The 22,136-nt window shown below is 45.0% G+C and overlaps 1 protein-coding gene and 1 pseudogene across 2 annotated transcripts; both read right to left on the bottom strand.

Annotated features, from left to right (window-relative positions):
- Positions 1-301: 301 nt before the first annotated feature.
- Positions 302-10,740, bottom strand: LOC115110612 (cysteine protease atg4da-like). Of its 2 annotated transcripts, none has more exons than XM_029636422.2 (11): positions 10,595-10,740; positions 8,774-9,014; positions 4,010-4,093; positions 3,633-3,806; positions 3,054-3,330; positions 2,891-2,958; positions 2,654-2,802; positions 2,468-2,546; positions 2,305-2,381; positions 1,921-2,040; positions 302-1,402 (listed from the first exon to the last, which is right to left on the bottom strand). In XM_029636422.2, exons 2-11 carry the CDS (start codon positions 9,006-9,008, stop codon positions 1,217-1,219), a joined length of 1,449 nt encoding a protein of 482 aa, XP_029492282.1. In that variant the 5' UTR covers positions 9,009-9,014; positions 10,595-10,740; the 3' UTR covers positions 302-1,216. The 2 variants fall into 2 exon arrangements, with proteins under 2 accessions (XP_029492282.1, XP_064862669.1); XM_065006597.1 differs by lacking the exon at positions 10,595-10,740 and adding an exon at positions 9,470-9,658.
- A 288-nt stretch (positions 10,741-11,028) lies between these two features.
- LOC115122166 (microtubule-associated serine/threonine-protein kinase 1-like) overlaps positions 11,029-22,136 on the bottom strand; it is a 70,550-nt pseudogene continuing 59,442 nt past the window's right edge.

The raw sequence follows: 22,136 nt of genomic DNA, 5'->3' as shown, positions 1-22,136 counted from the left end.
TACGCCACTTCCTGTCGGATTATGGCTGATCTTTTTACTAGAAGATCAAGGACATTATTTTAGCTATAATCGTAATAATTTTGGGATTTTAGTACAATTTTGGGATTTTTTGGGTGGGGAGAAACCCCTCTTCAGTTATCAAACAAATGTATTTATAAAGCCCTTTTTACATCAGCAGGTCACAAAGTGCTATACAGAAACCCTACCTAAAACCCAAAATAACAAGCAATGTAGTAGCACTGTAGGGTATCCTTTAAACATATCATTAAAATGTGTATGGCCTAAACTAAAATCAGTCTGATGAAGTTGAGTGATTTTATTTATTTTTACTGAGCTTTTATTGAATGCATTGTGCCACTCATTTTCCATGTAAAAAAATATTCATTCCAAAAACAACAGGGCAAATGCAACCCCATAATTGACTGATAGCAATTTAAAAATTATTATTTTATACTCTCCCCACTCAACCTCAAAACCAACATCTCTAAGACAAATTGATTCCTTCACCGGTTCCATGTGCACATCACAAGGTCTAAGGAATCCAATTTCCTAATCCATTCACAGAGCAGACATCCTGTCACATGACGTCAAACAGCAGCTCAGAGTCTAATGCTGGACAAAGTAGTTCAACAAAAGGTTGTAGTGGAGAGGACTATGGGATGAGCAGCCTATCTACACAATGATGAAATGGGGCCAGTTAGTGTCTTTCAGCCAGGCATAGAGTCACCCATGACTTCATGTAGAATAGTAAACAACCAAGTTGAAGGCAGGTTATTTAACGTAAGAACCTCAAAACCATACTAATATCAAAATCTTAAATTAAAAACAATTATACAAAAAACTTCATTTAAAAACATTGTTACATTCATAAACACGTCCCCTTAAAACAAATAATTAGCCCAAACAAATAAATATACAAGAATAGTGTCATTGGCCTGTTCTATTCAGCAACACCTCACCCAGCCTGGTTATTGCCTGTGGAGGTTGGGGATAAAGGCTAATGCTGGAGCATGTGCCCCGTCAGTAGCTGCCACTGATAAAGCTCAGTTCAGTAACCGTGTGTATGAGTTAGTATGTGAATTATGTTCCCTGCTGGCCACATTCAGTCAGTCTGTTCACAGCACCCTTAGTGGAGTTGCCAACAACCGGATGTTCCGGTTTTCAGAGATACAGCTAATTCAACCTAGCTTAGAACTTTTATACCTGCTACGTTAGATCACAATAACACAAACTCATCCATGCTGTTGCTGTTATTGGTCCTTCTCAGCCTCGCCTTGTCCTTGGTCAGGATATGGGTGATAGAGTTTGGGGGTGCATCGCTCTCATCCTCCTGCCCCCCATCCTGTCCCTGACCCTCTGCAATGGTGAAGATGGGGTACTTTTCTGTTGATGATGAGAGAGCCTGGGGAAGAGAAAGAGATGAACGAGAGAACCAACTCTAGGAGCTCTTATATTTCCCGTCATCTCGATTGAACCATTAACCAATGACTGTATTACAACATATTGTAAAAGCAATAATGTACTTGGCTCCTTGCAACTAAAACATCTGCATCAAGTTATACAGCACACTCTTCATATATGTATATTTGATCTCAAGAGTAAACAGCAGCATCTTGGCCAGGGTTCAAATCCATAGCCAGCCTATTCCCCTGACATGGACACCACAAATAAAATCAAGTTGGTCACATTCACAGGATACAGGGTATAAACGGTACAGTGAAATGCTTACTTGCAAGCTTTCCTCAATAGTGCAATATCCATTTATAAACAGTATACACATTAAGTAATAGAAATTAGTAACAAAACCATTTTAATGTTTGGAATTTTTATGTTTGGAAATATATACACAAAAATAATATACAGTACAGCTTAGATAAATAATAAATAGTAGCAGCAATAGTGCCTGTGTGTCCCACATACCGTGCTAACAGCTGAGCACAGTAACTCAAATTCCTTCTGGCTCTTGGCATAGAAGCCTATAGTGCAGCTGGGATCCATGCGACTGAAGGAGATCTTCCTGGGACACTTACAGTGAAACGACTGCAGGGGGAGTGGAGAGGAGAAGGCCCCATTAAGGCGAGAGATGGTGGCGTCAGGGTAGCCCAGTTTCTAGACCGAGTTTTTATCACGAAAGCGTGGCCAACAGGCACAGACAGGTTGGTAAATAAGTGGCTTAGTGTTACACTGCTAGACCGAGATGCAATCTTGGCCTAGGACCTGGTCTAGAGTCATGGATATAGAATAATGTATAGGGTTTGCAAACAACACAGACAGCCAAAACAGGAAGAGAGCGCCTTCCATTACCTCTAAGGGGAAGTTATCCTGTGTAATATCCACTGTGGACTGGCTGTAGTGGGGGTCCAAGCACAACAGCTGTTCGTCTAGCACAGGAGACATGAGCATGGTCAGAGTGAGGGTACAAGGACTGTAAAATTACAGAATGACAACAGGAAGACCATACACCTACCTTGGTACCCAACGAAGAACAGAGAGTGCTTGGGTTTGCCACCAATGATTCCAATGCAGCATTCTAACCTCAGGAGATTCTATGGAAAGAAAAAGACAAGAATGGTTTACCAATCTCTCACTGTGTTCTGTGGTTGTCAGTGTCTGTGTGCATGTCTCTAGCATGTTACTCTGACTTGACACATACTTTGACACATTTGATGTAGGTGGGGTTGAGGACTTCTCCTCCCAGGCGCACAGGGACCAGGATGATGACAGACTTCCAGGCTGGACTGGGTCCTGTGGAGCCCTCAGATAGAGGTCTCTCACACAGCCTCACCACATCATCTATGTACACTATACAGGGACCACACAATGATACAACCTATTACTATGGTCTGATGTGCACCTTGCCAAATAGTGAGAATGAGATAACAACACTCACCAGTGCAGTCCTGTGCTACATACACGGTCAGATTGGACACCTCTGCTGATGCTGCGTCAACAGCCTTACTAAAACAAACAGACACCCCACATCACTAAGGGAAGATGTATTGTATGGAATGCAGATGGCTGGGAGGGGGCAGGTTTAGCTTCTAAGTTCTCACCGAAGTATGTGTGCTACGATGGAGGGGCCATACCAGTCCCCTGCCTTCTTCCCTGAGCTTGTGCCCTGTTCCACCAGCTGATGCAGCCCGAACGGGGCGATGGGATGGTCCCCAAACCAGGACACCACCCGTCTGTGAGTAACTTCAGTCCGGCTCTCCAGGAAGGACACTATGCTCTTCCTCCTTCCCTTCTTAGTCACCTCTGGACCCAAGGAGCGAGACTCCTGTGCCTCCATGTCATCTTTAGACACATGGTTGGCAGAGAGCCAGGTCCAGCCTGGCAACAATGGAGAGACAAGGGACAAGGCTAAGTAGTGATAAACTGTAGTAGTGTGTTACTCAGGAGATACTTTGAGATGCTGCTGGAAACATGTACCTGTATGTATGTATGTATGTATGTATGCATGTACCTGTATGTATGTATGTATGTATGTATGCATGTACCTGTATGTATGTATGTATGTATGTACCTGTATGTATGTATGTATATATGTACCTGTATGTATGCATGTATGTATGTATGTATGCATGTATGTATGTATGTATGACCCACGTGCACAAGTGCGTTTTTTCTTTTACCTGGCGGCAGCAGGTGTAGCAGCAGCCCCTGTGCCAGGAGCATCTGTCCACTGCGCAGCATGCAGCCCCACCCACTGTCTGTGGTCAGAGAGGAACCATTCAGCTGTGGGAAGCCCCGCCTGTATGTCAGCCACAGCAGAGTGGCAAAGGCCCGGCGAAAGCACTCCCTCTCCACTGACAAAACAAAGGACAGACACTGTCCTTGAATATATACAATGTTCTCAAATCCAGTTACATACCAGTTAGGTGTGGGTCTTTAATTGAAGGTCCCCAAGAACACATTCTTAAATGGAAGAAGTTTGGCACAACCAAGACTCTTCCTAGAGCTGGCCTCCCGGCAAACTGAGCAGTTACCCAACCAACAAAACATCTCTCACCTCCATGACTGAGCAGATAAGACTGTCCAAGCATGGTCAGAGGAGAGGTCTTGCTGAAGCGGGCCTTTGACTTGAACGACCAGCCTGGATGGGCAAAGGAAAGCAAACTATAAAATGACAAACAATAACTTGCCCAAGCCTCCCCATTTCTCCTTCACCCAAATCCAGATAGCTGATGTTCTGAAAGAGCTGCAAAATCTGGACCCCTACAAACCAGCCGGGATAGACGATCTGGACCCTCTAAGATTATCTGCTGAAATTGTTGCAAACCCTATTACTAGCCTGTTCAACCTCTCTTTCGTATCGTCTGAGATTTCCATAGATTGGAAATCTGCCATGGTCATCCCCCTCTACAAAGGGGGACACACTCTAGACCCAAATTGCTACAGACCTATATCTATCCTAACAAGCCAAGTTAACAAACAGATTACCAACCATAACCGCCATCGATAAGAGACATTACTGTACAGCCGTATTCATTGACCTGGCTAAGGCTTTCGACTCTGTCAATCACAACATTCTTATTGGCAGACTCAACAGCCTTGGTTTCTCAAATTATTGCCTCGCCTGGTTCACCAGCTACTTCTCTGATAGAGTTCAGTGTGTCAAATCAGAGGACCTGTTGTCCGGACCTCTGGCAGTCTCTATGGGGGTGCCACAGGGTTCAATTCTCGGGCCGACTCTCTTCTCTGTATACATCAATGATGTTGCTCTTTCTGCTGGTGATTCTTTGATCCACCTCTTACGCAGACGACACCATTCTGTATACCTCTGGCCCTACTTTGGACACTGTGTTAACTAACTTCCAGACAAGCTTCAATGCCATACAACTCTCCTTCCGTGGCCTCCAACTGCATGCACTTCAAACGATCACTGCCCGCACCCGCCCAGCACCACTACTCTGGACGGTTCTGACTTAGAATGTGGAAACTACAAATACCTAGATGTCTGGTTAAACTGTAAATTTTCCTTCCAGACTCACATTAAACCAAATCCAATCCAATCTAAATCTAGAATCAGCTTCCTATTTCGCAACAAAGCATCCTTCACTCATGCTGCCAAACATACCCTCGTAAAACTGACCATCCTACCGATCCTCGATATTTACAAAATAGCCTCCAACACTCTACTCAACAAATTGGATGCAGTCTATCACAGTGCCATCCATTTTGTCACCAAAGCCCCATATAGTACCCACCACTGCGACCTGTACGCTCTCGTTGGCTGGCCCTCGCTTCATACACGTCGCAAAACCCACTGGCTCCAGGTCATCTACAAGTCTCTGCTAGGTAAAGCCCTGCCTTATCTCAGCTCACTGGTCCCCATAGCAGCACCCACTCCAGCAGGTATATCTCACTGGTCACCCACAAAGCCAATTCTTCCTTTGGCCGCCTCTCCTTCCAGTTCTCTGCTGCCAATGACTGGAACGAACTGCAAAAATCACTAAAGCTGGAGACTCATATCTCCCTCACTAGCTTTAAGCACCAGCTGTCAGAGCAGCTCACATATCACTGCACTTGTATATAGCCCATTTGTAAATAGCCCATCCAACAACCTCAGCCCCATACTGTATTTATTTATTTTAGAGGTCGACCGATTAATCGGAATGGCCGGTAATTCTGGATGAGAATTGTTTTCTTTTCTACACCTTTATTGCATCTTTATTTAACTAGGCAAGTCAGTTAAGACATTCTTATTTTCAATGACGGCCTAGGAACAGTGGGTTAACTGCCTTGTTCAGGGGCAGAACGACAGATTCAGGGTATATGCAACAGTTTGGGCCTCCTGGCTCATTCCAAACTAATTTGCCAGAATTGTACGTATTTATGACATAACGTTGAAGGTTGTGCAATGTAACAGGAATATTTAGACTGATGGATGCCACCCATTAGATCAAATATGGAACAGTTCCGTATTTCACTGAAAGAATAAAGTCTTGTTTTCGAGTTGATAGTTTCCGGATTCGATCATATTCATGAATGAATGAATTAATTAGTGTGTGTTATGATGTTATAATTAAGTCTATGATTTGATAGAGCAGACTGACTGAGCGATAGGCACCAGCAGACTCATAAGCATGCATTCAAACAGCACTTTCGTGCATTTTGCCAGCAGCTCTGCTGTTTATGACTTCAAGCCTATCAACTCTTGAGATTAGGCTGGTGTAACGATGTGATGTGAAATGGCTAGCTAGTTAGCGGGGTGCGTGCTAATAGCGTTTCAAACGTCACTCGCTCTGCGACTTGGAGTAGTTGTTCCCCTTGCTCTGCAAGGGCCACGGCTTTTGTGGAGCAATGGGTAACGCTGCTACGAGGGTGGTTGTTGTCGTTGTGTTCCTGGTTCGAGCCCAGGTAAGAGCGAGGAGAGGTACGGAAGCTATACTGTTACACTGGCATACTAAAGTGCCTAAAAGAACATCCAATAGTCAAAGGTATATGAAATACAAATGGTAGAGAGAGAAATATTCCTATAATAACTACAACCTAAAACTTCTTACCTGGGAATATTGAAGACTGGAACCACCAGAAAGGAACCACCAGCTTTCATATGTTCTCATTTTCTGAGCAAGGAACTTAAACTTTAGCTTTCTGATATGGCACATATTGCACTTTTACTTTCTTCTCCAACACTTTGTTTTTGCATTATTTAAACCAAATTGAACATGTTTCATTATTTATTTGAGGCTAAATTGATTTTATTGATGTACACTGCTCAAAAAAATAAAGGGAACACTTAAACAACACAATGTAACTCCAAGTCAATCACACTTCTGTGAAATCAAACTGTCCACTTAGGAAGCAACACTGATTGACAATACATTTCACATGCTGTTGTGCAAATGGAATAGACAACAGGTGGAAATTATAGGCAATTAGCAAGACACCCCCAATAAAGGAGTGGTTCTGCAGGTGGTGACCACAGACCACTTCTCAGTTCCTATGCTTCCTGGCTGATGTTTTGGTTACTTTTGAATGCTGGCGGTGCTTTCACTCTAGTGGTAGCATGAGATGGAGTCTACAACCCACGCAAGTGGCTCAGGTAGTGCAGCTCATCCAGGATGGCACATCAATGCGAGCTGTGGCAAGAAGGTTTGCTGTGTCTGTCAGCGTAGTCTCCAGCGCATGGAGGCGCTACCAGGAGACAGGCCAGTACATCAGGAGACGTGGAGGAGGCCGTAGGAGGGCAACAACCCAGCAGCAGGACCGCTACCTCCGCCTTTGTGCAAGGAGGAGCACTGCCAGAGCCCTGCAAAATGACCTCCAGCAGGCCACAAATGTGCATGTGTCTGCTCAAACGGTCAGAAACAGACTCCATGAGGGTGGTATGAGGGCCTGACGTCCACAGGTGGGGGTTGTTCTTACAGCCCAACACTGTGCAGGACGTTTGGCATTTGCCAGAGAAAACCAAGATTGGCAAATTCGCCACTGGCGCCCTGTGCTCTTCACAGATGAAAGCAGGTTCACACTAAGCACATGTGACAGACGTGACAGAGTCTGGAGACGCCGTGGAGAACGTTCTGCTGCCTGCAACATCCTCCAGCATGACCGGTTTGGCGGTGGGTCAGTCATGGTGTGGGGTGGCATTTCTTTGGGGGGGGCCGCACAGCCCTCCATGTGCTCGCCAGAGGTAGCCTGACTGCCATTAGGTACCGAGATGAGATCCTCAGACCCCTTGTGAGACCATATGCTGGTGCGGTTGGCCTTGGGTTCCTCCTAATGCAAGACAATGCTATACCTCATGTGGCTGGAGTGTGTCAGCAGTTCCTGCAAGAGGAAGGCATTGATGCTATGGACTGGCCCACCCGTTCCCCAGACCTGAATCCAATTGAGCACATCTGGGACATCATGTCTCGCTCCATCCACCAACGCCACGTTGCACCACAGACTGTCCAGGAGTTGGCGGATGCTTTAGTCCAGGTCTGGGAGGAGATCCCTCAGGAGACCATCCGCCACCTCATCAGGAGCATGCCCAGGTGTTGTAGGGAGGTCATACAGGCACGTGAAGGCCACACACACTACTGAGCCTCATTTTGACTTGTTTTAAGGACATTACATCAAAGTTGGATCAGCCTGTAATGTGGTTTTCCACTTTAATTTTGAGTGTGACTCCAAATCCAGACCTCCATGGGTTGATAAATTTGATTTCCATTGATAATTTGTGTGATTTTGTTGTCAGCACATTCAACTATGTAAAGAAAAAAGTATTTAATAAGAATATTCCATTCATTCAGATCTAGGATGTGTTATTTTAGTGTTCCCTTAATTTTTTTGAACAGTGTATTATATTAAGTTAAAATAAGTGTTCATTCAGTATTGTTGTAATTGTCATTATTACAAATACAATTTTTTAAATAAATCAGCCGAATAATCGGTATCGGCATTGAAAAATCATAATCGGTCGAACTCTAATTTATTTATCTTGCTCCTTTGCACCCCCAGTATTTCTGCAAATTCTACCATTCCAGTGTTTAATTTCTATATTGTCATTACTTTGCCACCATGGCCTATGTATTGCCTTACCTCCCTTATCCTTCCTCATTTTACATGCTGTATATATACTTTTTCTACTGTATTATTGATTGTATGTTTGTTTATTCCATGTGTAACTCTGTGTTGCTGTATGTGTCTAACTGCTTTGCTTTATCTTGGCCAGGTCGCAGTTGCAAATGAGAACTTGTTCTCAACTGGCCTACCTGGTAAAATAAAAAAATTCACCTTTAAAGTGACTGGTCACTTAGGTCAAAACGGTTTTAGGCACACATACCATATTTGACATTGTTCCATGCTGACACCAGCTTGGACTTGAGTCTGCCTCTCTCCTCAGGTTCCTCTGGGTCATCCTGGCTTCCATCAGAGCCCTGAGTTCCCAGAGACATGGTGGAAAGGTGGAACCAATCGTCTGGAGGGTCACCCTCAGGGCTCTGGCCCTCACAGGGAGAACTGGGGTTCATGACTACTGGGCTTGTCCAACTGTCTGGAGGTCGTTTCCTTATCGCCATATCAACCTGAGAGTGGACACAGCATTGAGTATTCAGCCAAGAAGAAACCTTGATTACCATCAGGGGCAAAGCTCAGATGTAAGCTGAGAGGTATTGACTGCACAGATCATAGTAGTAGCTTATACTAAGTCTTCTCTCCAGGAAGTAGCTACAAACATAAGTTAAACTGCATGACATGTTAATAATTCCCCTCAGTGAGTTAGACTGAGGGCATGTGACAAGCTTGTGATGACAGTAAGAATTTCAGACATGTATGGGTTTCTTTCAAATAGATAGACTATAATAAAAGATACCAACCCTACTGTTAGGCTTGTTTACACTGAGCTCCACTGGGGTCGAAACACAATCATGATTAAATTAAGACAATGGGGAGCCAGCGTGAGATATGGGTCGGAATATAAATCTCAATGTAGGGATGGGATATGTATTATTACTAACGTATGCTAGCTAGCAGTAACCACCTTAGCCATTTTCGAATGGCAGTGTCAGCCAATCAGCTCCTTTGTTGTTCAACGGACTTGCCATTCCATAACGGCTGCTGTGGTTATAATCCTGATTGCGTTCCGACCCCAGTGCAGCTCAGTTTAAACAATCGTTATGGTAGGGTCAGTATCTTCTGGCAAATAATTGTGGAGCAGCACTTTCTTTTCAGCAGACACTGAAAATGCAGTTACTCACACAGTAGAGCTCCATCTGCCTTCGCATGTAGCAAGTATCCAACTGTTTAATATACATTGAAAGACTTTATAGCTGGCTAGTCTACAGTGCATTCGAAAATTATTCAGACCCCTTGACTTTTTCCACATTGTTACGTTACAGCCTTATTCTAAACTGGATTAAATAGTCCCCCCCCTCAATCTAAACACAATACCCCATAACGACAAACCAAAAACAGGTTTAGACATTTTGGCAAATGTATATATACAGTGGGGCAAAAAAGTATTTAGTCAGCCACCAATTGTGCAAGTTCTCCCACTTAAAAAGATGAGAGGCCTGTAATTTTCATCATAGGTACACTTAAACTATGACAGACAAAATAGAGAATTTTTAAAAAATCCGGAAAATCACATTGTAGGATTTTTAATGAATTTATTTGCAAATTATGGTGGAAAATAAGTATTGCCCGGGCAATACACGCTGTGCTATAAGTCAGCACCTGAATTGTTTAACTTAAGTAATACAATTCGTGTTGACAACCAGCTAACATTACAGTGACACGACTAGGGTTGAGGTAACTACATGTCTCAACATTAGAGATGAATCGTAAACATTTTTTACAACACAATGCCAATGGCAAGCACGTAGGCATTAATTTGTCACTGACTAGCTTCTTGCTGGCTGAATGTGTTCTAACGTTGCATTGTAAAAATATAGCTAACAAAAATATTGTATATTGCTTTCAAATCTTAAGCTAACTCAATGTAGGGAAACTTGCTAGTGAGTGAGCTAATAGCTAATTGACAACGGGTTAACGATATCTAGCTAGCCAACGACGTCCATGTCTTTATTATATTCTGTAAACAAGCTAAGATTAGCTGTTCTTCTCTCCTGAGCTCTTTATAGTTGGTTATCATTTGTCCTCTTACCTTTATTTACATATGTCATCTTGTATGTTTCACTTACAAACTACTGTCAACGAAATAATCGTCTGAATTGGAGATGACTTTCAAGAACAAGTTATCCCATCATTAGCTAGCGGCCTGACTTCCTGTTTGTCTACTTGGCAATCGGTATCGTGATTGGTCAATAAATGACCAACGTGTCATTTACATCCATTGATTTACTCCCTCCACAGCGGCGTGTTCAGCATGACGCAACGTTTTGGAACGTTCATGTATATGCTACTTAAAACAAACATGCCTCTCTGACGTATAGAATAAGGATTTATGTATTGCTCTACTCCTGAAATGTCTGTCTGCATGTTTGGACAAAGTTTTGCTGAACGTGGCCCTGTTGATATCCATTTAGAAGTTGTCTGTCAAAGTTATGTCTCACAACAAGAACACAAACAGGCACGTGGTAATTTAAGGATTATCTTGAAGGATTTTATTACTCTATAGGCTTTTTTTGCATTGGTTTCATAACAGTGTCTAGGGAATAAAATGACAGGGACAACAATGAACTGAGAGAAGTGTCATAAAAAAGTCAAAACTCACAAATAAGTCAACATGGACAGAGGCCATGGTGTATTGCAACTCTCTTATGGAATGACAGAAGTATAACTGCACAAAATATGACAACCACACAGATTTGGTAAATTCTCTCATTTGTAGACTTACAATTTAGAGATAAAAATAACAATGCACAAGTAAACCGTTTGAGAGCAATTGACAAGTAATCAAATACAATAAATAAAGTGTAATAAATAGATAAATAAATACATTTGACACAAAATAAAGTGCAATTTCCACGCACACCCCCACATACACAAACACAAGCTTTTAACTAGCATTCATCTAAATATGAGCTGTTTGTCGTTTCCTAGGAGCTCTGTATCTGTATCATACAGCTCTCTTTATCGGTCATAATACAAACAACAAAAGTTTTTTCAAATTGTATTTAGACAAACAAACAAGTTTCTAGTAGCTATATGAATGGAACAGTGGTTACAATAGAAAATCATGAAGATATGAGGGTAATATCTCGGATAAAATCTAATCTTGTGTCATTCAAATGTGAACTGATTATGTGTCAATTACATTTTTACCTCAAATACTATGTTCAGGACAGTCGTGTGATGACCACAAGATGGCAGTCTGATACAGGTATGGGCATGAACATATTAAGTTACGTCCCTGACGAAAGTGCTGCCTAGTTCTACGGTGGGCTCTCAGATCTCACTAGGAATTCTACATAGAACTTGCATATCATTACTCATCACTGTAAACAACATATCCCTCAAATAAACTGGCACTTTTATTCGCACATTACATTATACAAGGCTAATTTTGCATACATTGAAAAGGGAGAGTTCCAGCCTACGTTGCCAGAGTACGAGTAAGTCTCAAACAAGACTCCCATTCTATAGTATCAATTTCATCACCTGACCACACTTAATTCACACGCAGAGACATATGGGTTCCACTTCTTTAGTTCAATTCATTAGCACTGTATTCATGTCAGAACCTAAATAATTGCACATTTCACAATGCCCACTGGGCACAGATGTCAATTCGATGTCTATTCCATGTTGGTTCAACGTAATTTCATTGAAATTTCGTGGAAACAACATTGACTTCAACCAGTGTGTGCCCAGTGGGTTTGAGTCAATGCAGACAATTCGTAGAACAATATATCTGCTTGCTTGGCTTATTGCAAACCTTTACCTCCCTAACATCCGTTCATGGGTACATTGTAGGGGACACACAGGAAAATACTTAAAAAGCCCATTGCATAGTGTCCCTGTGCAAGTTCAGATAGTCCACCTAAATCCAACCAGGACTCAGCCCTTAAAACACTCAAATAAATTCATTCAGCTCTCCTTTACATAATACAATTCCAAGTTCCACATTTAGCAAGCAGGTCATCTTCTTTCTCCAGTTAGAAACAGATCTCAATGTGTTACACCAATGCATGTTACACCAATACAACAATTCTTCTCTCAATCTATTTTCCAGGTACTGTGTGAGAAAAAGAACAAGGTGCTATCTTTAGGTATTTTTAACTGAGTGAAAAGATGGCACCGGAGGAGTTGACGGACATGGGTAATGTTCTTCGTGTTGACAGACTGTGACAGAAGCCTGCCTATAGACATGCTGTTTACATTGGGAACATGTGGGGGCTGTTGACATGATGTTCACAGTGTTCACTACCATCAGGTCTGTTAGATGTTTTTTTTCCTCATCTCTTTAAATATTCTCTTTCATCTCTCGTGTACAATTTGGAACATGCAAGCAGACACGCTTTTACTATATACATTACACATACAGTACATACACACACACATTTGAGAACAGCATTAAAGCACATTCCTCAACATATTCTTGTTTTATCTACAGGTCTGTATTTTCTAGCTATTTGGTGTGTTTCTGTTTCTTTAGGCGTACATGTTTTTGTCCCTTTTTCGAGGGTGCCCTGTAGGTGCCTGATATGGTGCCTGATATGGTGGCATGATCTTCTGGTCCAAAAGGCATTTTCTGGGAGATCCCAGGTTTGTCCCTCACTTGCAGATCAGGAGTGGTGCTTACCTGAATTCCTTGTGTTTGCCTTTTCAGGCTGAGCTGAGCCGGTAGGACTTGGAGATGTCCCCTGAGCGCCCCGTCGACCACCTCCAGACGGAGCCTCAGACTTTCCTGCTGAACTTCCCCGTTTCTCCTCACCACCCTTGGGCCCTTCCTGGGATCCCATCTTCATAGGCCCCAGCACGTTTTTGGCCACACTGGTCAGCTGAGTCACAAAGCTTGGCTTGTCACCAGGGGAGACGGGGCGTGACTTGCTGGAGCAGGGGGAGGCAGCGTTGGAGGAGGGGGACATAGGGTTCTCCTCCACCACCTCCAGGTGACTCCTCTCCTCCTTGGCCCCTCGGTAGCTGCTCAACGGGACAGAAACCTTGTCTGCTCTGGATTTTGTTGAAGCAGGAACTGGGCCTATGGTAAGAGGGGATGGGGCCGGGGTCGGGGCTGGGGCTTGGGTTGGGACTGAAGGAGCAGGTCCTTTAACCTTGGTCTCAGTGGCTTTGTCAATGCCACCCATCCCTCCTTTCAAAGTGCTCTCTCCCATCTGTGTGTCTTTACTTGCCTTGGCCAACTCTGTAGCTCCCGCCCTCTGTGTGGTGACTTTGTCTGGACCCACACTCCCTTTCTCCTCACTCTTCTCCTGGCTTCTGCTTGCTGGGGTGGTGTCTGTCTGGACAACCTGGTGCTTACGCTCCTGGGAGAGCGGACTCTGGGATGTAGCCTGGACTGGGGCCCTGTAAGTGGGATTAGGGCCACCACTGGTTGTCTCAGAGCTTGGAGCACTAGAGCTTAGAGGTTTGTCTGCTGGGCTGGACTTGGCCCCTGGAGTGGAGGGGGTTGAGGCTGGGCTAGGCTGGGCCTCACCTGGTACTGGTGAAGCTTTTTTCTTCAGAGCCTCACAAGGGGTTAATGTCTTAGCTGTCTCACTAGCGCAGGTCTTGGGCTCTACTTTAACAGGTGTGCTGTCAGTGTGTGGGTCATATGCTGTAGTCTGGGCAGCTCTCTCCCTCCCTGTCAGCAGTGTGTCCCGGCTCAGGGGCGACTCCTGTCTCCCCAGCCTCCTCGCAAGCTTCAGGCACCCTGTCTCTCCAACCGTGGGGGGAGAAGGGGAGGAGGAAGATGAGGAAGAGGGGGGAACGGGCCCGTTCTCTCCCTCCATCTCCAGCAGACTCTGCAGGCTGTGCTCGCAGTGGAAAGACTCCCTCCTGTAGTCCCCATGTGACACCTCCAGGCTGTGCTTACGCATTGACACCCCTCCTGCAAGGGGTGAGGAAGCTGAAGATGAAAAGGAGGGTAGAAGGGTTGCACCCAGTTTCTCTGACGACTGAACCCGCTGTAGCAAAGGTGAGCGTGGGGGCTCTGCGCTTTTGGGCCTGGGACGGGTCACAGGGGGAGAGGAGTGGAGCTTTGCTGGGAAGGCCTGAGTGGTGTTGGAGCTACCCACTGTGTGGCCAGACAGGGGTGGGGGAGAGGATGTGGTGGGGGAGGGTGTGTGGGCCAGGGGGAGAGAGGGATGTTGCCAGCTGACTTGCAGCGGGCTGAGCGGTACTGGCGGTGCAGCTTGGGGGAGAGGCCGTGCAGGGAGCTGGGTCTCATGTGCTGGGAGGCAGCCGGAGAGTTAGGGGTGCTGGAGACTGGAGAACTGCTCTGAGAAGTGTTGCCTGAGGAGTGAAGAGGAGACATATAGCAATCATTCAAACTATTATTTTGTTATGTGAGGGTGCAGATGCTAAGAGGAGTGCTGTACAGTAATGTATTGCCCTTCATACTGACCCAGGTAGGTGGAGTCGGGGGTGGAGCGGTAGCTCTGTGTGGGGGAGCGGGCAGAGAGGTTGTGGGTGGGGGAGCCTGGTAGGCTGTCCCCTGATGACAGAGAGCGGTTCAGAGAGGACAGGCTGCGGCTGGTGTGGAGCAGGTTCGACTGCTTAGTGATCTTCCTGAACAACGAGCTGCGCTTCTTACTGCGAGTGAGAAGTGAAAAGAGAGAGGTGGGAGGATGAGAGAGTTAGAAGAACAGAGTCAATGACATTGATTTTCTAGAGCGCTCATCTGAAATCATAGTGTAGCATCTGCTGTGCAGAGAAACCCACTTGTACCTTTCTTGTCCCTCCTTAGCCCCTGTCTTCTTGTTGCGCCGTGCCATCTTGGACTTGTAGCTGGACTTGCGGGCAGGACCAATCTTGATGGAGGTGTTTTCAAAGGGAGTGGTGGTCACCATCACATTGTTTCCACTCTGGAGAAACAACGGACCAAAAAAGTACAGTATACACTGCTTGCACAATTATTGAATCTCAAACCTGAATATTTAACAAAGGAATAGTGAGTTTTGTCTTTCTCATGGGAATATATAAGTGTGCACAATTATTAGGCAACTACATTACAAAAATAATTTCTCCCAACTCACTTTTTACTCTCAATTTGTAGAGTAAGTGTAACAAATAAGTAACACAAAATGACAATTAAATAACATTTTTGGCCTTTCAAAAATATTCAGTGACCAATACAGCCACCCTTCTTTTCACTAACTGCCTTGAGCCTTCCATCCATGGAGTCTGTCAGTTTCTTGATCTGTTCTCGATCAACTTTCGCTGAAGCAGCAACCACAGCCTCCCAAATGCTGTTCAAAGAGGTGTATTGTCTTCCCTCACTGTAAATCTCACGTTTGGGAAGGACCCACTAGTTCTCAAGAGGATTTAAGTCAGGTGAGGAAGGGGGCAAGGTCACTATTTGGGCATCGTTGAGGCCCTTGCTGGCTAGCCAAGCAGTGGAGTACTTGGATGCATGTGATGGAGCATTGTCCTGCATAAAGATCCTGGCCTTATTGAATGCTGAGGACGTCTTCCTGTACCACTGCTTGAAGAAAGTATCTTCCAGTTTCAGTCCATCTTCAACCCGAAAAGGTCCAACTACCTCATCCTTAATGATAGCAGCCTATACCAGTACCCCTCCTTCACCTTGCCTGACTCGAAGTGGTACCCTGTGTCCATTATTGATCCAACCACGGGCCCATCCATCTGGACCATCAAGAGTCACTCTCATTTCATCTGTCCGTAAAACCTTAGAAAAATCTGTCTTCAGGTGTTTCTTTGCCCAATCTTGATGCTTCAACTGTTGAATCTTATTCAGTGGTGGTGGTGTTTCAGCCTTCTTGACCTTGGCCATGTCTCTGAACACTTGACACCTTGTACTTCTGGACACTCCAGGTAGGTTGCAGTTCTGGATTATGGTGGCACTGGAGGATAATGGGTTCTTGGTAGCTTGAATTTTAATTATTCTCCAGTCTTTTGCAGTTAATTTGCACCTTTTCTTCTCCATGTGTTTTATGCGCCCCCAGTTGACTGTTCGCAACAAAACGTTTGATTGTCCGGTGAAGCTGCCTGGTAATTATGCACACCTTGACATAAGGTGTTATTCACTTTCACCACACCCTCCCTCATTACACAAATACATATCACCTGAAAATGGTTCAATCCAATAAGTATTCAAGTTTATATGGTTTGGAGCTGGAAAATGTGCATAGAAATAATGATAAGATCAGAATACTCACTGGCCTAATAATTGTGCATGCAGTGTATGATAGGCTTCACCTGTATTCTATACTGTAGAAAAAACACCTGTTGTTTCTTTCCTTTCCTCTCACCTTCAGAATGAGCTCCACCACCTCAGTGTGCACCAGCCCGTGGACAGACTCCCCGTTCACTTGAGCGATGAGGTCACCAGCGCAGAGTCCCGCCTCCTGGGCAGGGCCTCCGTCCTCCACATGCTGTGATTGAAGCAGATCAACATCAATCAAACAAGTCATCATGCTATTGGACAAGTCTGTTTTTCCACTACAAATTGTAGCGATGCTTTTTTATGATACAGAACTTCTCAAAAGAGTGATGTCTACTCAACACTACTTTGTCCATGGAAACGAATACAGAACATATCATCTCTATCGCCGTCTCACCCAGACCATGTGGTGTACGCTATAGACATCACTGTCTCCCATGTAGACTCGAATGGCTCGGAGGGTGAAACCGTACTTCTTCCCAGAGCGGTGGATAGTGATGGGAGAACGCAGCACGTTGACGGTGGGCGAGTAGTCTCGGCTGGGGGAGGAGTCACGAGACGACAGGTCGGAGGAGATGGATCGAGGAGACATGGGGCTGGCCAGGGGGGACGTACCATGCTGCTCCACTGAGGAGGGGGGAGGGAATCACAGGAATAAAGTGTGAGAAAAACCATCTGAATAAGTCAATTGAAGGTCAAAGCAATTGATAGTTTTTAAGAAATGTACAATTTTCCATAACAAGCCCAGTTAACCATTTTACTGTTTAACATTAATATTGTCATTAGCAACAGACAGCCCCGTTCTTCTCACACTCCCTTGCCTTCCAGCTCCTCACCTGTAGGTATGATGACAGACAGGGCTGTGGTGGAGGCAGACTTGATGACCTTGGTCACGGGTCGCGAGTTGCGCTTCTCTCCCTCAGCTGAGAGCTGGCTGTGGCGGACCCTCCTCAGGACCAGCTCGTTGGTAGCCCGGGACCCCTGGGGCTCTGTTGCCCCAGCAGTCACAGTACTGTTGGGGCTGGGGATGACTCCCATTGGTACATCAGCTGGCCTCAGCAGCTTGTCTGGAGCAGAGCAGAAAGATGGAGGAATAATATCATATAGGTATCAAAGTGTATGTCAAGCCAGGATTCATCCATTATCTAATGCCAAATGCCCTCACCTCCAGCAGTCAACCCATTGCCCTCCTTTTCCTTCCTAAAATCCCCCTGGCTGGATGTGGTGCCCACGGATGTGGTGCCCATGGCCCCCTCCAGAGAGGTGCCCCTGGCCTTGACTGGGGGCTGCCTGGTGGGCACTGGCAGCTCAGGATCGGCCTCTAGTGGGGAGGCGAAGCGGTGAGTGTCCATGAGGGCAGAAAAGCGTCGCCGGGCCCCAGATGGAGGACTGGAGTCACTCTCAGTGAAGGATGACTCTGAGCATGACAGTCGCTTCCTACACACAACAACACAGCACAGAATAGATTTATTGTATTTATGAAAACAAACAATGAGTAATGATAATGAGAGCCTTGATAATGAGGACCAACAATGTCACATTTCCAACTTGTTATGCAAGGTAAGAGGGTACTAGTACTAGTCAGAGTACAGTAGTGGTCATACTCACATCTCAGGTGATCCTGTCCTCCAGCTCTTGTCTCTCAAGGTCAGGCTGCCCAGACTCTCTCTCTTGGCCGCCCGGTCCTCCCTGGGGCCCTTGTGCTCCCGTCGGGTCACCATCGGGGGCTTGTGCTCCAGCTGGGACAGGTGCTCCATGCTGCTGTACACCTGTAGTTCCCAACAGAGAGAGGACCAATAAGCTTTCAGAACCCACAGAGGGAAAAATTACACATTTTCCCATGACTTTTACAATAGGTTCAGGGGCACAATTAGCTTTCACAGATGAGTCAAGAAGGGGAGATCTGAGCAGAAAGAGACATACGCCTGAGGCATGTGTGTCAATAAAATCCAAGGTTACAAAATTGGTTCTTTCATGACTTAGTCTACCATGTGTGATAGTCACATTAAGTCACTTGGCTCAGACGTTATTATTGACACACATGCCTCAGGCGTATGTCTCTTTCTACTCAGATCTCCCCTTCTTGACTAATCTGTGAAAGCTAATTGTGCCACTGAACCTATACAATGAGGGGCATCAAGTTAATCTCGATCAGCAAGGAGTGTTGGAGAAGGGAGGTGAGACAGAAGAACTAATTAGGCCAAAATATAGGTTTTACGTAAACATCAATTAATAGCCCAGGCATTTATTTGCTTGAATCACTAAACACAACATGTGCTTATTAGACACTGGCTTCTATCTGAGTCAGGTGTCTATTTGCTTAAAGCACACAGCGTTTGCTCACTTGCATAGTTAATTGTTTAATTCCTGAATTCACTTCCAGTATTTTAAGCAATATCTTAATTTCCTACACTAATGTGCTATCATTTACACACTGTGCCACGTTTTGTCTTAGTATGCCTCTAATAAAAATTTGTAAAAACCCCCACCCTTGACAGAATAATTGTTCTCGTTGAATCTGCATTTTTTTCTGCAGGTCTTACTTTCGTCACAAGAGCGAACAGCTGCTTTCTGAGGGGGGGGGGGTCTGTATTCCTGATGTTTGCCAGTTAGCTAGCAGTTCTCATCTGTTAGCAGCCAATGGCTAGCAGTTCTCATCTGTTAGCAGCCAATGGCTAGCAGTTCTCATCTGTTAGCAGCCAATGGCTAGCAGTTCTCATCTGTTAGCAGCCAATGGCTAGCAGTTCTCATCTGTTAGCAGCCAGTGGCTAGCAGTTCTCATCTGTTAGCAGCCAATGGCTAGCAGTTCTCATCTGTTAGCAGCCAATGGCTAGCAGTTCTCATCTGTTAGCAGCCAATGGCTAGCAGTTCTCATCTGTTAGCAGCCAATGGCTAGCAGTTCTCATCTGTTAGCAGCCAGTGGCTAGCAGTTCTCATCTGTTAGCAGCCAATGGCTAGCAGTTCTCATCTGTTAGCAGCCAATGGCTAGCAGTTCTCAGCTGTTAGCAGCCAGTGGCTAGCAGTTCTCATCTGTTAGCAGCCAATGGCTAGCAGTTCTCATCTGTTAGCAGCCCATGGCTAGCAGTTCTCATCTGTTAGCAGCCAATGTTAGCAGCCAATGGCTAGCAGTTCTCATCTGTTAGCAGCCAATGGCTAGCAGTTCTCATCTGTTAGCAGCCAATGGCTAGCAGTTCTCATCTGTTAGCAGCCAATGGCTAGCAGTTCTCATCTGTTAGCAGCCAATGGCTAGCAGTTCTCAGCTGTTAGCAGCCAATGGCTAGCAGTTCTCATCTGTTAGCAGCCAATGGCTAGCAGTTCTCATCTGTTAGCAGCCAATGGCTAGCAGTTCTCAGCTGTTAGCAGCCAATGGCTAGCAGTTTCTTACTGGCGATAAAAACTGATGATTGCCATCACTTTTTTGAGTCATTACTGAATTATTTAATGTAACAAATTAAACGTTAAACCTTGTAAACAATTCATGGTAATTCATGGAAACGTTGTAAACAATTCATTTAGACCCAGTGTTTATTTCAAACAGCCGTTTATTTGCTGAAATGTGTAGTGTGGGCCGGCTATTAAAATGAACAGGTCGGCTATTTGAGACTGTGTTTAACTGAAGTTTAAAGATGAGTAAGTGTAGAGTTTGACCTTGCTGAAGCGAGGGGAGCAGGACGAGAAACGACGGATCTCGACAGGTTCATCATCATTTGTGTCGTCCTCATCATAAGAGTGGACGTGGTGGTAGCGGTCTGAGCGGGCTGGGGACGGAAGAGGACACACACACACACACACACACACACACACACACACACACACACACACAGACACATAGTATGGACAAGTGCCTCAAAGCTCCAAACACAGCTAGTTCATATCTCTATCCCATATGCCAGTGGTATTCAAAGTTGGGGTTGTGACCAAACTGCAGTTATTTTTTGAGGAACAGAGTAAAGATTATTGTATAGGACAATATGCAAACCTTTTTGAGAAATACAATTTTATTAAGTAAATGTATTTATTGGGTTCTTTGATAAGAGATTCAAATGTTATTGAAGGTTATTTGCTGATGTAAAAATCAACATTTTTGTCAATAGATTAGGGGTGGGGTGGGCTTGGGTAACGAGAAATTGTGGCAAAAAAATGCGTTCCCCAGAAATTCTGGAGAAGAGAACGGGGTCCCCGTTGAAAAAGTTTGAATACCACTGCCTTATTCTATACATTAAGTATGCAACGAGTCAGCACAGTTCTCCTCCATGTGACCAGGGGGCAGTGCAGTTAGAGAGAGACTCACTGTCGAAGTAGCTGGTGTCCTCCTCTGACTCTAGGTGGGGGATGAACTCAGCTTTCTGTCTCAGCAGACTGTTCCAGTCCAGTTCAGTGAAGAACGAGTGCTGCTTCACCTCAAATGCACCGCCTGGGGTAGCGAAAGAGAAAGAGAGCGAGAGAGAGAGAGAGAGAGAGAGAATTAATGAAAGGGAGAGTGAGAATGAAAGGGCGAGCGAGAGAGGGGGAGAGAGAGGGAGAGAGAGATAAGATGTGTGTTGTTGAGTGAATCTATATTTTCACTATGAATAGGCAATTTAGTCCATTTCTGCTACAGCACACGTCTGATGTTAAGCATTTTGTCAACATGCACGTGTATGCTGACCTGTGCCCAGTCGGACCAGTGGGTTGGTCTGAAGCAGAGTAGAGATCAGATGCTGGGCATCGGCAGGAAGAGCATCCTCATCTTCTGGCCACACTATGTCGTCTACAAGAGACAGACAGAGATAAGTTGCATTGGACAATGTAGATGTGAGAAAGATGGCTTCAAAATGGCTGTAAGATGCTGCTCAATGAAACCACTAACCCCTGACCTCTCACCTGTGATGACCTGTCCAAAGAGCTCCTCAGGCGTGTCTCCAAAGAACGGCACACAACCCACCAGGAACTCATAGAGGATGATGCCCATAGCCCACCAGTCTACTGGCTTCCCATAGCCCTGTCTCAGGATCACCTCCGGGGCGATGTACTCTGGCGTGCCACACACCTGATGGAGGACAGAACCACAGCGCTCCTATGAGAGGCTCTGTATTCATATTTATGAATAAAACACTACTGGTGAGATGCTAAGGCCACTCTCTCTCAAAACGTGAGTGAGAGACATGTGTGGCCAATGCACGTGTTTTCCAAGCTGATGGGATCAATGTGAGAATGCCAGGATGAAACATGAAAGCTTTGGACGTTGTGTTTTCATGTGCAGATGGGTATTCATCAAATGCTAACAGATCTGTGGCTGTGAGAAAAAGCCGAGCCAATAAATAATTGGGGATTTAATTGAAGCAGCACCATTCAAAGGGTGGGAAAAACAAAACATCTGAAAAGACAGTTGATTATAATAACTGAGGCATATTTGGTTATC

This window comes from Oncorhynchus nerka, linkage group LG21 (assembly GCF_034236695.1).
Source record: "Oncorhynchus nerka isolate Pitt River linkage group LG21, Oner_Uvic_2.0, whole genome shotgun sequence".
NCBI lineage: Eukaryota > Metazoa > Chordata > Actinopteri > Salmoniformes > Salmonidae > Oncorhynchus > Oncorhynchus nerka.
This window is presented reverse-complemented; position numbering and strand designations above follow the sequence as displayed.

What these genes read in the sequence shown, in the direction of transcription:
- LOC115110612 (XM_065006597.1), bottom strand. An exon ending in GCTACACCTGCTGCCGCCAG is followed by an intron (nt 3,331 to 3,632) that starts GTAAAAGAAAAA and finishes CATTGTTGCCAG; the next exon opens with GCTGGACCTGGCTCTCTGCC. An exon ending in CCTACATCAAATGTGTCAAA is followed by an intron (nt 2,547 to 2,653) that starts GTATGTGTCAAG and finishes TTCTTTCCATAG; the next exon opens with AATCTCCTGAGGTTAGAATG.